Genomic DNA, 14225 nt, shown 5'->3' with positions numbered 1-14225 from the left:
TGACAGGGACTTTTAAAGGCAGTGTTTTGAAGATGAGACAGAAGTGTAAGTGTATTGTGTAAACACTTTAAGACTTGTCCACGTGAAAGCGAATCTAGATGTAGTTCTGGGTTAAGGAGCACATTAGTGCTTCTTAGTTTCCTTAGAGAGAGAGAAGAGCTGGCTGAATACCAGCTTCTCATTGTTAGGAACATGGACTGGGCCAGAGCTGTTGTGGCATGTTCCCTTAAGTCCCCAGTCCTGATAATGTGGGGACTGTGGCATGCTCCAGTAGGTAAGTCGAGAAGGAGCCAAAGCAGCTACTTTGCTAAGTTCCTTCTGACCAGACACAGCTAATGATGTTCCCAAGGAGATTTAAACTTCTCGCATTTCTTTCCAGTCTATTACCTTCAGTATATGATTTAAAATAATAGAGAGTCCAGTTTGTCTGTTGAGTAGAACAGAGCTTTAGCTTTCTTAGAAACTCTCACGTTCGGGATAGAAACAACTGTTTACTTAGAAATGTGTGGTATCTTTTAGGATACTTGATTTTTCTTAGGTACTTGATTTTTTTTTTATTTTGTTCGTCTGCATGCAGATGGAGATGAAAGAAGAGTTCTTCATAATCTGTGTATTGCAACATTTTTCTGTTTTGTCTGTCTCATACTTGGTGTTCCTGTCTGTTACCTGCTATGGCTAGGGTGGATATATTCCTTCTTTTTGCCTCTCCTGAAACCTCTGTGCTCTCCTCCTTGAACACGTGCATCTCTCTTGTTTCCCGGGTTGCCTTTGGGAGTATTGGGGCTAAAGAATGACAAGAGTGCAGATGCTGGAGAATGTGGACATTGTGAAGAAAATTTTTTTAAAGCGCCTGACACTTTTATGCTTCTGTACTGAGGGACAAGCTAATCATCAGATATGGGATAAGAACAAATTCTTCTTTAAAGTCAGATGGTTTGGGTTGTCATTATTCTTTTGTAGCATGCACTTTATTCTGTTTCTTAATGCCTTTGTTTACTTCCATCTAGCGAACTTCCACTACAGGGATCTAGAACGTTGTCTTTGATCTCCCATTGCCTGTGCTGTGTGGCACATGCTTTTCTGTGTCTTTTAGGACCTCTGTTACCAAGATCAAAGTGCTAGGTCAAAATGTTAGAGGATGTTCAGAAGTGCTTTATGGCATGCAGTGTGCCATTTTGATGTTGCCCTTGGTTGCCAGGAACTCAACTCTGCGACCTTGGCAAGTCCTTCCAGCCTTGAAGATGGCATACTGCAATTTATGTACAGGAAAAAATATGCACTACTTCAACTATGAGTTTGTACAAAAACTTAGGGGAAAAAAACACGACTACTATCATCACCTTATGCAAGGAAACCTTCCTTTTTGATTAGAGGCTAAGGTAGTTGTGACTGTTCTGACTCCTGCTGAATTTCTCACTTCACTAAAATGTTTGATAAATCATTACTTTCAATGGAAGTCGAGGAGATCTGTGTTATGTAAAATGTAACTTTCTGAACTGATAGAAGAAATTATGAAGAAGATGTGAAGTACCAAAGGTTTGGTTTTCATGGCAATCATTATTTTCATGGATGAGTTGAACACTGAAAAAAATGTTTGAGCAAAACCTGTGGATAATATTTAGCTAATAGGAATTGCACATGTACAACTTGAAAAGACAACAGTTTTGCAAGTTCATCAAAACTGGACAAGTGCATCTCCTCACACTTTAACTGCAAAAAGCCTTACCTGAGCAAAGTGCAGTATAAAATACAATAAAATAGACTGAGACTTGGCTCCTTTCCTTGTCTTAGGAAAATCTTACCATAAAAAGTTAACAATTCTTAATACCAATTCCTAATATCAATAAAAAAAGTAACATTTGCAGTTGTGGAATATGCTAGAGAAATATCAGATCTTTCTGGGTAGATCTAGGGCATCAGTAGAGATGTCAATATTTATTTTGATTTGCAGTGTGTAGGACAAGAATTGTAGTTATTTACTGTGGTTGGTATGTGTGTGTTAAACTCATACATGAGTTCTGATACTTGATTTTCAGTACTGCAGTTCAGATTGAGTGGCAGCTATGATAATATTTTTGAGTTGTTAGGGAGGAAAATAATAACAAAGATGCGTAAATATGTGTAAACTTAGTATATGACAATTTCAGTATAGAGGTGAAAGCAGTAATCCTTAGGGGGGAGGCTAATATATTCATTGCTATTTATATTGATAGATTCATTATTATTTCTGATAAGGAACAAGTTTTTCAGATTTGTGACTAAAGGGTAGATAAAAAATAGTTAGTATGACATATTTAGAAAGGGTTTGCGTTCTTGTTAGGAAAATAAGCTCACCAAAAGTGCCAAGAGGGGCCAAAGAAGTATTTGTCTTGCAGATATTTGGACACCAAATAGAAACTTAAATTTCATGGACGATTCAGAAAAATGGAATCAAGCAGATGCCTCTCACAATACAAGGAGATAACTCTTTACATTGAACCTTTTGATTTTTAGTCATACTCAAACTGAATATACCAGTTATTAAAAGCTGTAATCTTTATCATGATTGTCATACAGTTGTATTCAGAAAGGGACCGTTTACACAGCGTAAGACAGTTTTTGGGGTTTATCAGTAACAAAAAATGAGTTACATTGTAAAGCTTTATGCAACTTAGAGTTGAATTCCCCACCTAGTTAAAAAAAATATATTATTTTTGGATGTTATAGCTAAGTTGTTTCCTCCTTCTGGTTTACAGAATTTACTGTGTGAATACGTGTGGAGCATGGGAAAGTAAAGAAGTGACAGTTACTGTGTTTAGAAGCTCTTCTTTATAGCTCTTTGTTTTTCTTTTTTTTTTTCCTACAGCCTCCACACCACCCAGCAGAGTAAATAAACGCAGAGTTTCTCCAAGTGTTGTTTCCACCTGGGAAAAGAGAGGCATCATCATGTCTAACATTACTATTGATCCAGATGTCAAACCTGGCGAGTATGTCATCAAAAGCCTCTTTGCTGAATTTGCTGTTCAGGCTGAAAAGAAAATTGAAGTTGTAATGGCTGAACCTTTGGTGAGTCCTTTTTTTCATAGTATCCCTTGAAATGGTCCTGCTTTTTTTCTAAAATAGTCTGTTTTATCGTATGTATGGCTACTGAAAAAAAATGTCCCCAGATATTGTTGACTTTTCAAAGGGATTACTTCAAGAATAAATAGGCTTTTGCAAACAGGGGTGGCTACCTGGATTATGTTTTATTGACTTTCATTAAAACTGTTACGTAGTGGTTACTGGAAACTAAAACTCTTAGTATCCATAAGTTCTGTAAAGTTACAAAAGGAAATAGCAACGACAAAAAATGTTTCTTCAGTACCACTGCAAAGTGTGTTTCCTGTTGATGTTTTTTGAAGCAATACTTTGACCATATACTTCAAGAAAAGATGCATTTGGTTTGTTTTCCAAAGTATTAACACCCAACACCTGGAAGAATATAGTAGCCAGCATATATTGCAGATCAGGCGAAATGCAAAATTCCATTGGCAGTCTAGATCACATGATCTTGAAATAAATGGATTTCTTTTAACTTGGAAATTTCTAGGATGGGAAGGTTTTTTTTAACTTGGAAACTTGCTGAGCAAGCTTCCAGAGTTTGCTTCTTCACAGCTTGCAGAGTGTTTGTGTGCAGAAGTGCACGTGTGAAGACTTGAGCCCCAGTTTTGAAACTTTAGGAAAAAATATTACTGTGAAGCAGTCCAAAAGAACACAAAAATGGGGCTAAGCACATTTTGTGGTGTTGCTGATGGAATCATCTTCAACTGAAACCATTAGTAGATCAAAGGCTGAGGAAAATGAAACATTTCTTTATATACACCTACTTAGGTATACATTATGTATGTGTGTGTGTGTGTGTACCAGACAAGCCTACAACTTAAATGGAACTTGTCTCTTTCCTTGTAGACATCCAAAAGACTCATGTATTCAGGAGGCTTTGATAAGAAAGCACAGAAACTTTGTAGGAAAAGGGCCATGCAGATGGTGAAGGGTATGTGGCTAAGAAATAAGAGGAGAGCTCTAGGGGTGTTGATGTTGTGGCTGGAAGGACAGGTTGCTCCACTCAGGGTGGCCTGCGTGCCTACTGCTGCGAATGCTGCTCCCTTGGCCCCTTTTCTGTTCATCTGCCAAACACATGGGGAGGGTGGTGTTTGACCAGAATGACATAGGTTGGCTGTGATTTGGATGAGCTGAAGAGGGCTTTTCCTGTACAACACACAGCTAGTTCAAAGTTAAATCTCCTAACCAGAATACTAGTAGCAAGGTAAATATAATAGGCCTGGAGTTCACTTGTGCTGCAGAACTTGTCCCTAGAGCAGATTAAATAAATGCTCTGACAACATTCTCAGGCTGTGTCTCCCTGCCATGCTGCTGACTGTTAAATGAATGTTTTAAAATCTGTTAATCATAGCAAATTGAAACATCTTGCCAAATTAAAAATTAGAAAACCCATGTAACTAATGAAATAATACACTTTTCAAGGAAGAGTGATTCCCAGCTCTGTTGTCTGGTGAGCCTTTATGGTGGTTGCATGAAGTCTGCCTTAGTCAGGATCTTTTACTAATCAGATCCTGACATTGCTATTTTGTGTGTATACAGTATGTATAAAATTCTTTGGGATAAAATAAGAAATTATAAATATTACTGGGGTAATCATTTGTGAAGGTCTTTTACAGTTCTCTCTGGGTTTATTTGCTAAGTTGAATTCTTTTAAACAAAATGTTTTTTAATGCAATCAAATGTAAATTTACACATATAGGCAGCATTCCTTATTTTATAGTGTTGGGAAGGAAGGACTATGTAGAAACCCAGACATTTAAGAGGTGCCAAAAGCTGGGGAAAAGTGAAACAACCTGAGCCTGTGTAACACAGAGGCAGAAGGAAATCCTTAGGTGTCTCAGTGAAGGGAATTACCAAAATGGTGAAGTGGTTTTATTTTTGTACATAGTATTTCATATAAATAGTGAATATTCAGTTCTAGTGTATGACATCTAAAATGAAAGACCAAAGGCTGAAAGGGCACAGGAAAAGCACCGACTTGAGAAAAGGCTTTAATGGAAGAGAGGAAAGCCCTTTATCATTTTAGTGTGATTTGAATTTGTGGGATGACTTGGCTACAAACAATAATGTAGAGAATACATACAATGTTACATAAATCTTTAAAGTGTTAGATGAAGCTAGGCTGTTAGATGATGCTATTGGAGGGAATTTGGAGCCAGAGCAATTAAAGTTAGGAGCTAGACACTTTGCAAAACTTGAAGATGAAGTAGGGGAGCAAAAATCTAATTTAAAAAATAATTTTAAAAAATGAAATAGTAGCTTCAAATCAAGACAGGACCTGAGGGTGATAAGGGTAGAGTACCGTTTTGGCTAGATGTATGGGTTTCATTTAGAAGTAACTGACTTGTGAATTTAGAAAGTAACTAAATGGTTTTTCTGGCTGTGAATTTGCTTAGGATACTCAGTAAGTAACAAAGTAGTTTCCTTTTGCTGATTTAATTAAGAGTTCTCTGCTTGCAAAATAGTAATACTGCAGAGTTCCCAAAGTTGCATAAAGAACTTATCAGCAAGTGCTTAAAATAAATGATTCAAGTAGCGAGCATAACCACAGGAAGGAAGATCGTCCTTTTAGTGAGCAAATTAAATTAAAACACTTTTTAAAAAGTAAATTCTTCTAAGTCTTTTGTAGTGGTATATAGTTTTAAAGGAAAAAGGGCTCAGTCACAGTTTATGGTAGCTTAAAATACTCTTCCTCAGCTGAGGAAGAATGACTATGAGGCACAATACCATCCTTCCTCAACTCAGTTACCTTGTATTTTGTCAGTCTGTATATAAATACAGATTTAAGCAGAGTGTTTGACATGATGCCACCAAGTTACCAAGCTGTTAACTAGGTGTAAGCTGCTAAGTTACTAAATCGTAGTTCAGTCTCATGTTTAAGCCAAAACTAACTAGCAAAACTATTTAAGGCTGTTACCAACACCAGCTATTTTAGTCCGTCACGGAGATGAACTAAACATTGCTCAGACTAGCAATGCATGCTTTTGCAAGTCTTGCCTAGGTGCCTTCAAAAGTTCGTCTGAAAGTAGTAATATTTAGCACACTGCATTTCTTCAGCACAGTGTTTCTCGTATGCTGCTCTGACGCTAGGGCAAGGATGCAGGCACTGCTCAGCACTTAGGGTACAGGAGGCAAGGCAGCATCGCTTCTCTGGTTTCTTACTTGCAGCTTAGAGGACAGAAACAAGTATGTCAGCTTTGCTGTGTTCACCTGAGCCACCCTGCTGAGGTGTGTTAGCCACCGGAGGACGGTGCCAATTAATACTGGAGAGGGGCCAACAGGTGGTACCTTTTTCCATGGGTGTAGCTGTTTGCACAGCACACACGTCTGCCTACATCCTGATGTTTGCTGCTTGCCATATGTTGACATTTCTGCTTTACACAATGGATGCAAACTGCTCTTTGGTTAATTCAGTAGTGGGTTGGGTTTCTTCTAGTTTAGGGTTTGGGTTTTTTGTTGTGTGGGTTTTTTTGGGTTTTTTTTTCTTTTTTCTTTTCAGTTGTAAAAGGTAAATATAGACCTATTATTTCCATCTCTCAGAACTTCAGGAAGCCAGGAAAATAAATCTTAAATTATTAATTCAGTGAAAGTTTCTAGACCTTTTCTTTATACTGTTGGGTAGACTTTTGTAAGTCATGTGAGATGACTGGGGCTGTGACAAAGCAGAATTAGAAGGCGACACTGAACAAAAATAAATTTTGAAGTCATACAAATAAATCAGAGGCCTTGATAAACCCCTTTGAGTATCATTTGGTTATGTCACATTTGTTTGGTTGGTGTTATATTAACTATGGTGATATTTACCTATTAGCAGTTAAAATCTTTAATGCTGAGGAAAAATAATAGGGAGCATTATGAACTTGTCAAGTCTTCATTCTTTCTGATACTAAAAATCTTAGAACTTGTATCAACATTTGATGTACAGAAGTGTTTCCATTAGTATAGAATGTAGGGGAAAAACCAGACCTATCTTAAAGACAGTTTGCTATCTATTGACATGAATTTCAACTTGTTCATCTGAAGACTTACAGAGTATTTAACTTCTCTTTGATTTGTTGCCATTCTTTTCTCTAGCTGTTTCTGGTTTTGGACAGGTGCAGTGGGTATAATAAACCCAGTGTTTGTTCACCTGTAGAATAGTTTCGTAGTACCATGGTGGAAACTTGGCCTGTCGGGGCATTGTCTTGTGAGGAGGCATAAGGAACCAGACTTTTACCATCTTCTTACATGAAAGTCACTTTTTTATCTTCTTGGGAAATAGTTTTCTAGTTATTTTCCTTCAGCTTATTTAGCATTATACAGTGTTTATATAGGGTGGAACATTTCTCGTGTTTTTGCTGTATAGATAAGATTACAATTATTTGTGTAGTTTATCTAAAAGCATAGGACAGATAACATTAATTCACCTACAATAGATGTTCCCTTGTAAAAAAAGGGGAGAGAGAAATTCTAGTTAAAAGAGAGTTCTAAGCGCTCTATAGAGCTTATATCAAAAGCTCTGAAACATCAGTTCTCGTAACAGAATTTTGAACTGACTTGACATGTAAAATCCTATGAATTTGTAAAAATTAAAAACAATGTTTCTTTGCCAGTATCTGAAATCTTTTCCCTTTGCTTTTGAATACCCAGTGAAAGAGCACTGGCTAATACATCACTGATGAACAAATAGAACTATTTTTTTTAAATTATTATTTAGGCGTACTGGAAGCATACATAGTGTCTTCTTAGGCAATTAAGTGAGTTTCTTTGGATTATGGAAAGTGAAAATGAGTTGTGAACTTGTACCTATATTATTTCCAGTTATACTTTCAGAGTAGGCAAATGCTTTTTGCCTGGGCATTCAGGTTGCCTGGGAATTCCACTTTTCAGAGGCTGTAATATTTACCAGAGATTATGTCCTTTTAGACAAGAAATACAGTTGCACTCATAGCAGCAAATGCCAGAAATTGTGTTGTATTTTCAAGATTACGATTAGAACAAGTGAAAATAAGCTGTCGGTTTGAATCTGGACTTGGTACATGCAATCCCAATTTTAACATACAGCCTTGCAAGTCTTAAATGCCAAGCAATACTGGGTTTTAATTTTTTGTCAACAGCCTGACAGCATAGGTGTTTTCTGTTACTGAAGTACTGAGCAGTTATTTTATGTTAACTGAGGCACAACCTGTTGAGAGCAATACTGGCTGTCAGTATTGCTGACACTGCCTTTTACATCCCAGACCAGGCAGGTTAACAGCTCTTCCAGCTTACTACTTGTCTTAACTGGCTTCATAGAAGCTTTTTGTTTGCTTATTGCAATATAATGTGAGCTATTAACTCCTCACCTTGAGCACTTTTTCTGCTTTCCTCATCAAAGATAACATTTTTGATTCATTTATAATGGAGTGAAAAGTAGCTTGAAATTTCTTTAAGTAGCAAGAACTGTTCATCAGCCATTTATGTATCTTACCACTTCGTAATTCACCTTTAAAGCTGTTACTGTGGCACTTGGCTTACAGTAAATCATTGACTCTCAGAGCCTGTAAGTGGGGCTTAGTCTTGTCTGTCTGGGTTTTTTGTTTGTTTGTTTGTTTTTTTACCAAGAGACTATAAAAGTTGTATCTTTTGAAACTGTGTGATTTAGTACTCTCCACAGTGACTAATAAGATTTACTATTACACTACTATTACAGTTCATGACTGTTTTGTTTTCTTAATGCTTTAATTCTCACTATGTTATTTTGTTAAGAATATAATTTAATTTTGCTTTTAACAGAGCAGTTTGTCTTATGGTATGGGTAGCAGTGAAATATTCTAATAATTAAATTTTATTAGTATGGCATCTTTTCTGTAGCTTTGCATCTTTCCAGAGTTATTTCAAATGTAAAGCAAATTATTATGGACATTCTCCTTTTTCTGGACTAGATATTCTAGCTATTTTTCATTGCCGTTCAGGGAAAGTGCAGGCTGGAAATTTATTGAACAATTGTCTCTGCCTTGGTGAAAGCATTTTAAAATTCATTCTTGTAGCTTACAATAACTGCCTTATGAACATGAATATCCTTGTTAATTCAAATGGGAATGGCTTTCCTTCTGAGTTACTCTTGGCACTCACTGCCAGCTATGTCTGAGCACACTGCTGTAGGCCCTGCTGTTTGGGAAAGATGTTTGACATTTTCTGTGTATCAGTCTTGAACAATATTACTACTAAGCTACAAAATTAATTTTACATCTCTGTTTTGTGAGTACACTTCATGTCTTTGTAAATGGTTCTAGATGAAAACTAATGCAGATATTCACGTTAAAAGTTATTTGTTTGCTCCCTAATATAACTGAGAAAGGAGGAATCTATCTTTGATAATGGTCAATTGCATTCATATTTCTTTTTATGTTTTTTTACAGGAAAAGCTCTTGTCCAGATCTCTCCAAAGAGGTGAAGATCTTCAGTTTGATCAGGTAGGAGACACGTAATTGAAGGCAGGTTTTTTTGGATGCAGGTGGCCTCTGGTTTTGCAGAATGGTATTTCCACTGTTGTAAATACTTGGAACATCCATGTCTGAATCAGTGTCAGAAGATTAGACCTTGAATGTTCATTACTTTATTTTCCATTATAGAATATGGTAGTAGGAAACTGCTAGAATAGATCAATTACGTGAAGGTGGCAGTGAAAACGGCTGGAGGAAAGATGCTGAAATATGGTGGAGACACAAAGACTTTATTTCTGTTCCTGTTAATGAGCTTTGTGGAACCTCAGCCTGTATCAGTTACTGTTTCAGTGTTTGGGGGTTTGCTTTTATAAAGAAATAGCGTTAATTTCAGTAACAGGGCTTTTGCTAAGGGCTTTTTGATTCTATGGCAGAAGGCATAAAGTAGATTCAAAAGTTACTTGTCCTTTGAGCATATAGTTGCACTGTAAGGCTGTTCTGTTTTACTTACTGTAAGTGAACTGTACCTGGAATAACTCCGCTCAATTTATTCAAGTTTATTGTCTGTATTTCTAATTTTTTTGTAGTATAGACGTGCTTTTTCTCCCATAACTGCTTCTTTGCAATGGTGCGGCACCATTCAGATGAAGCCTCATTAATTGCATGTTCCTATTTTTAACTGCTACTGAATAGCATCTTACTGTATGAAGTTCAGTATTCTGTCCCTATCTTCTATAACTGTTTTTTTGTTTCATGCTTTCCATTACTCCCTGGATATAGGTAATAGACATTGCAATAAAATCTGCTGACCTGCCCCTGCTTTTCAATTAATAGCCATCTGTGCACCTCTTTCCACTCCTCCCAAAAGAGAAACAAATAATACCATGTAATATTTGACGTATAATTTTATTTTCAAAGAAAAACAAAACCAACACCAAAAACCTCACGTAGCCTTTTTATGTTTTCAATCTAAACAGCAGTAAGGCCATTATGTCCTAAATGAAAGTTTACTTTTAAGCAAGGAAAACAGGTGAGGGTGGGACAGGGCATAAATTCTCTAGTGGCTACCTTTTTTTTTTTTAAAGCTGACCAAAAGGTAAATAATGTTAATGATAATGGATGATCTAAGGAAATCTGTGAATCAGTAATATTACTAATTTTTCTACTAATCTGCCCCCCCCTTTTCCTCAGTGAAGAATGTTTTTTATAAATAAGTAGTCACATGTTAAACTACATATAGGCTTCTAAAGATATATTGAATGACGTAAAAAATAATCCATATAACTTTTGAAATCTTGTAATATAGAAATAAACTCATTTTCCTGAAAACGTAGTACTTTACAAATAACAAAAGAACAAAATAAGAACTCGCCTCTCACACACACACGCACACATAATCAAACAGAATTATTTTTAATCTACTTTGGGTTCATGAAGAGCTAAATTTTAATGGTACTGAATAACTACTTTAGAGAGTCAGAGCGGAATGGCTCCCTTGTGATGACAGGGCTTGTCATGATGACAGGAATTTAGGTAGGGAATTTTGGATGTGGTTTGGCAAAAGGAATTAAGATTGCTTCTCTCTTGTTCATTGCTATATTAAGATCGATTCTCCAGCAGTGCAGAAGATTGCAGAATAAGAAGATCGGCGAAGTATGGCAGAGAGGAGGATCCAGAGTGCACAGCCACAGCATCCAGCAGAGAAGCTAGAGCTGTCGCTGGGCCAACCTTGTTTACACAGAGATATTTACAGAGTTAGGAATTCAAGTCTAAAAACTGACTTTAGCAGTACTGTTACGGTGTTCTGAGTAGTAAGTGTACTTTGTGAATAAAAAGAGCACAATTGAGACACAAGAGGGACTGTGGGAGTAAGAAGGTATGTAGTTAATACTCATTCTCTCAGCTCAGTAAGTGATGAGAAGAGGGATGGAGGAGGAAGACATGTAATGTTGTCTGTCCTTATCATGAAAAAGGAAAATAGCTGTTTAATGGGATTATAAATTTTTCTGTTGGAAGCATAACTAGACCAAGAGGGCTGCTATTAGATCCAAGTGTGCAAAACCAGGCGGTTTTGATTTTTCAAATAGTGTAACTCTTACTTGTCACTGGGGTTTTAATTGAAACAATGTAAATTTGGCTAGAAGAGATGAAATGTTAGAAAAAGAGAGGGATATTTTTATGTTGATAACACTTTTAAACTCTGAAAAAATTTAGCATTTTAGTACCAGTGTTTTCCCTTTATCATTCCCACTGCATCAAGAAGCTACCAGAGGAGATATTTTTTTTAGAGCATATATTGCATTTCTTAAAATATTTTTGCTTGTACAGCTTGAAACGGAAATAGCTTGTATTTTTCTTCCTTTGTTTGTTGTAGGAGTCATACTTGGCAATTTCCTACTCTTGTCCTAAACACCAAAACTTTTATGATCATGCAGAAGCATATCTTGGCCATCTCAGTGAGTGAAAGCAGATGCGTTTCTGGGGTTCAGGCTTGTTTATGATTCGACACAACTTGAAGAATGTTTTCAGGATCAGGATTTGGGCCATAGCTGGAATTTGGGCTCTAGCATCTTCCTATAGTTTTGCATCTCTTCTTACCTCTCAGTGTGCTCTTGGGTATGTTAAATGCAGCAGTTAGCAATGTTTTATGGCCTTTAAGACTGGAGCCCACTTTGCGGTTTCATTCTGAGGAATAGAATGCTGACTAGTGCAACCCTGCCCTCTTGGGTATTATAGGATCTCTCTTTTTCTGGATTGCTGCTTTCAAGCTAGGCATAGTTTAATGCTAAAATAGGAGGGCTAACTTATTTTTATATAAGATGATCTTTAATTTAGTATCCAAACAATATGGTAATTATTTTAAATAAAAAGAATAAGCATATAGCTCATGTTCATAGCTCATAGCAGCTATGAAATATGAGCAAAGATTTCATCTTCCTGATAATTCCAATGCCTTCTCATTAGAATGTAAGGAATGTAAAACTTGGCAGGAAATATATAATTATAATGTAAAACTGATTTTTCATTTCAAGAGGAAAATGCTTTATAACGTCAGTTGTCTCAGAGTGTAGCACTTTACCAATGACAATTTTTTTAGTGAATGAGATATAGTTTATTTCTGTGGAAGATGATGTAATTTACTAACTGCTGGAATGTTTATGAAGGGTAGTAATATTAATATGCTGTGTAAAATTGCAGGAAAATCCAAGGAAAAGGTTTAGTAAAGCTTAAAATGCAGCTTTCTTCTTTTTCTTCTACTAATAAACCCATCAGTTCAGAAGGGAGGCAGAGGAGTAGAAATGCTTTGTGGGGTCATTTTATGTTGACAGCACAGGGTAAACTTAAGTGTTTCCTTAATCTGTTCTGGTCCTGTTGTGTGTGTGGTTGCTGTATGAACACAGCTCTGTGCAATGTATTTGATATATCATTATTTTTAGAGAAAAAGAAATTGATGTATTTTCCCAGTCTTTAGGTTATTTGGGGTACGGAAAGTGACAGTAAGGCAAAACATATTTTGGATTGCTGTGGTTGATGATGGATCCCTTGCTCATCCAGTTTAGCCTTAGCTTTCATTCTAAGGCTTACCAGTTACATTGACTATTTTATGCTGAGTCTAATACCTTGATTTAGGAGCTCATGAGGAAGCTTTGTTCTTCCTGCTTTCTGAATTTTATTTTTTTTTCTCCCACATACACATTAATGCGTTTAACTTGTGATTTCTGCTCATGGCTGGAGTGAAGTTAACAGAGATGTTTGATTACCCCAAGCTGATGCAAGCAACAGGCATTTCTTGCACATGAAATCATGGTGAAGCTTTGTTGAAGCTTTATCAATACAAATGACTCTTTTGAGTTCTTTTTTCACAGAATGGTCAGGGTTGGAAGGGACATTTGGAGATCATCTAGTCCAATGCCCTGCTAAAGCAGGTTCACCTACAACAGGTTGCCCAGGATGGTGTCCAGGCGGGTTTTGAATGTCTCCCAAGAAGGAGACTCCACAGCCTCTCTGGGCAGCTGTTTTTATGATGCTTCCTCTTACTGAAGGATAATAGTTTTAACAGTAGCCCACAAGTGTCTCAAATTTCCTCATAGTTCTTCTTTCCTCTTCTCCTCTTTGTCTTCCCAAGTTGTTGTTCCCCCCCCCCCCCCCCCCCCAGGTAGTTTGTCATACCTCTGCCACATCAGAAAATGCTCTTGAACAACATCTTCATTCGTACACATTCCTTTTCATCACACACTGCTTCATTTCACATCACAATGTAACTTCAAAGTGGTAAAATTGAGTTGTGTTGTACTGTACGCTTCTTGAAGTCTGATGTATGTTAGTTGGTTGACTGGATATTTGGTTTATATGGATATTGGTGCACAAGGAACAAGCTTACAACATGCTTAGTTTTCAAAGCAAGTTACAAAGATTTCAACATACATTAGTATAAGAATGAAGGTATTCTCAAAGCTTAGCCTTTGTTCTGAGATGCAAGGCATTATAGCAAGCTTACAGAGTCATTCTAGCTTCTGTTGTGTTTGTGTGGAAAAGCTTTTGTATGGTTTTGTGTTGCCTGTAATAACTGCCTTCATCTTTTTGTGCAGTTAGCTCAATGTGCGTGCCTCTCCTGCAGCAAGCATGCATAGTTTTTCCATTGAATCCCTTTTTAGTGAGTGTCCTATTGACAGACAGTAATAATAAGAAAAAAAGTAATCTCATTATTCTAGTAAAAATTTCTTAATGTAACCTAGTTCC

General features: G+C 36.7%; 1 protein-coding gene across 11 annotated transcripts in view; it reads left to right on the top strand.

Moving 5' to 3' along the window:
- The window catches only part of FRYL (FRY like transcription coactivator), a 185837-nt gene that overhangs the window by 71066 nt on the left and 100546 nt on the right, over window positions 1-14225 (top strand). For all 11 annotated transcript variants that reach the window (XM_055715557.1, XM_055715549.1, XM_027797290.2 and 8 more), the window contains 2 exons: window positions 2846-3045; window positions 9462-9515. In XM_055715557.1, coding sequence (XP_055571532.1) covers window positions 2926-3045; window positions 9462-9515 — 174 coding nt within the window. In that variant the 5' untranslated portion in view covers window positions 2846-2925. The remainder of the gene's footprint in view (window positions 1-2845; window positions 3046-9461; window positions 9516-14225) is intronic.

The sequence above is a fragment of the Falco cherrug genome, chromosome 1 (genome assembly GCF_023634085.1).
Source record: "Falco cherrug isolate bFalChe1 chromosome 1, bFalChe1.pri, whole genome shotgun sequence".
NCBI lineage: Eukaryota > Metazoa > Chordata > Aves > Falconiformes > Falconidae > Falco > Falco cherrug.
The sequence above is the reverse complement of the archived record's forward strand: the minus strand, read 5'-3'. Positions and strand labels throughout refer to the sequence as shown.